Below are 2,879 nucleotides of genomic sequence, written 5' to 3' on the forward strand. Positions count from 1 at the left end.
AGTCAGCCTGCACACTCTGGGGGACTAAAAACCTCATGCTAGTTACCTATACTAATCTAAAGTATATGTATAGGAGTGCAATAAAAGGAGTGCAATGAAAAGAATCACCATATACAAGATATGTCACAAGCCTGGAAGAAATGACCCTAGAGGAAAGAGCTATTATGAAGTATTTTATTATTATGAGGTATTTCTATTGAAGGGAAAAATCAGGGGTAGAGGAGGAGGTGTAACGTAATGTAAAAGAACAAAATTCTTCTTTGGGCTGGAGGCAAGGGAAATTTTTACTTTTAATTTCTTCCTACAGTTGAGGGAGAGGCTCTAAAGCTTGCCTAAATACCTGTTAACATGACTTCCAGAGGTCTGAATATCTGATCCCTGTTTACCACAGTACCGACTTCAGAATTGTACCTGGTCTGAGCTCCATTAGCTTGGGAGGGCTGAGTATGACAGATAAGAAGTTTGTTCGGGCCAAACTGTAGGGAGTTATCTACCCTAGTAATTATACTGTGCGTTCTGAAACTCTGATCTACGTGCACTGGTTCTCCAGTTAGGCTGTGTTTCAAAGCAAACAGCTGAGGTTCCAGGAGGACAGATGTGATGCTTGCTCGGATGTGACCTTTCACAATTATGTTCCATAAAGGTGAGAATCTGGTTACTAACACTTCCACCTCTCTTAAAGGATGACATTGTGACTGTCTTTGTGTTGACATCCTTCTAGGTCCTTTAGATAATAAACCTTGCTTAATTTACCCAACAAGTGTCTGGTCTTTAGTTCAAGAAGTGATCACTGACTTTAGTCAAAATGGTGGTCACACAGTCTCCAACAGATTAAAAGAGTTTTAAAATTACCATCAGCATGTTATTTACTTTTTAAAAATAATTTATTTTTTACTTTAAAAATATTTATTTATTTATTTTGGCTGTTCTGGGTCTTAGTTGCGGCACGCGGGATCTTCATTGCGGCATGCGGGATCTTCATTGCGGCATGCAGGCTCATAGTTGCGGCATGCATGCGGGATCTAGTTCCCCACCAGGGATGGAACCCAGGTCCCCTGCATTGGGAGCTGGAGTCTTAACCACTGGACCACCAGGGAAGTCCCATGTTATTTACTTTTATAAGTAAGATTAAAACAAAAGACAAATAAAACAAAAGAGCACAGCTTTCTCTAAATAAATTATGGCCTGAAGGGAGTGGTCTGTTTCTCTAAAAAAAACAAGTATTTGTGCGTTGAGTTCAGTGTTCCTCTATACCTATTTTACTGTCACTTTGAAGCAGTGTTATAGGCACTTGGGAATATACTTTTATAGAAATCAAGAAAATATAACACCCTTTTCAGAATTCTCACTACTTTCCCCGAACCTTACAGTTCAGATCAAAATTGCTAACACAAAATTGCAACTCCTATGTGTGCAAATTTCTCTCATTGTTAAATTACAATATGCTTACGGGAAGGGGCCCTGTTTTATACTTGTTTTACATCACTTAAAGGCAGCGAACAGGAACTATTGAAGGCAATGCTGAGCAACACAGATATTAACAATGAATTTAGGAAGGCCAGGAGTATGTTAAAGAGCGCGTTGGTAACAGATCTGTGTTCGTATTCTTAGTGGGCACTTTCTAGCCGTGAGACCTTGGTTAAATCATTTTCTTTCAGGAGAAACTTTAAATCTATTAAATAGGTACTTGGGATGCGTCAGGTAATAGGAGATTGGGCTGTGAACAAAGCAGGCAGAATTCCTGTCCAAAAATATCCTTCAACAGTCCAGAAGAGAGAAAAGAAAGCTGAATAACCGTGGAAGACCCTAGCTGCAAAATGAAAATCATATCCACTTCCAAGCGTTGTACAGATTAAATGAGATGCATTAAAGAGATTACATAGTTCAGTGCCCAGCACATAATTAACGCTCACTAAATAGAAGATAACTTGGCAAAGCAACGCAGACTTAAGTTTGGCTTTCATTTCCTTATCACGTAATCTCCTCCTTTTACACAGGTGCGTTCCCCAGGCCTTTCCGCTCAGGGCCTAACAAGCGTCTACTTATCAGTGAGAGGGAAGAGCCCTGGCTATTGAAGACAAGAAGCCGAAGGCAGCAAGCACTAGGCCGGCTGGAGCCTCGGGGCTGCAGCCCATGTCCCCCAGCAACCTGTTATCTCTAAGACCCCGGGCTCCAGTTCCCGAGCTCCCATCGAGTAGTCTCCCTCAGAAAAGCACGCCTTTTCCAGCCCTCTCATGCTGCTATCCAATGCACGCCTCTCCAATCCTCTCCGCTTGCCCCACCCCCGCCCCGCCCCGCCCCGCCTCCCTGACGGATTCGCGCCATTGGTGTATCTCCGGGACTGTGATGGCAGCGGTGCGCGTGCGCGCTCGTTTGGGGCCCTCCCGAGAAAAGGAGTTGATTGGGCTGGGCTGTAGGAGGCTGGTCGCGCTCAGCCCGGGTGAAAGGGCGGTGGCTGCACCGGGCGGGGCCAAGTTTCAGGGCTGGCGGCCGGGCTGCGGTGGCGCCAGGAGCCGCTGCGAAGCTTTGCGCTGCTTAGGCGACGGAGGGCTGGCCGAGCAGTGTCCGCGCGCGCCCGCGCTGAGCTGCCGGCCTCGGCGGCTGCGCCACTCGGCCGCAGCGACGAAGCGCTGGTGTTTCCAGCATGACGGAGCTAAGGCAGAGGATGGCCCGCGAGCCGGACGCACCGCCCGAGGACAAGGTAGCGGCAGCATCGGGTGGGCGCGGCCGGGTCAGCTGAGTCCCCCGGAGGTCCGTGCGGGGGCGCGCGCAGAGGGGTCGTCTTGCCATCTTACTCTTCTGCGCGGCCGTCGGCGGCCCCGGGCCTGGTCTGCGGGAAGGGTCCTCGGGTGCTGGGCCCCGCGGAGCTCGCGGCAGGG

The 2,879-nt window shown here is 48.3% G+C and overlaps 1 protein-coding gene across 1 annotated transcript in view; it reads left to right on the forward strand.

Annotated features, from left to right (window-relative positions):
* Positions 1-2,644: 2,644 nt before the first annotated feature.
* Positions 2,645-2,879, forward strand: part of CDS2 (CDP-diacylglycerol synthase 2) — a 66,208-nt gene continuing 65,973 nt past the window's right edge. Inside the window, exon 1 of the mRNA XM_007452863.1 lies at positions 2,645-2,701. Within this exon, the coding sequence (XP_007452925.1) occupies positions 2,645-2,701 (57 nt within the window). The remainder of the gene's footprint in view (positions 2,702-2,879) is intronic.

The sequence above is a fragment of the Lipotes vexillifer genome, unplaced genomic scaffold (genome assembly GCF_000442215.2).
Source record: "Lipotes vexillifer unplaced genomic scaffold, Lipotes_vexillifer_v1.1 scaffold1044, whole genome shotgun sequence".
Taxonomy (NCBI): domain Eukaryota; kingdom Metazoa; phylum Chordata; class Mammalia; order Artiodactyla; family Lipotidae; genus Lipotes; species Lipotes vexillifer.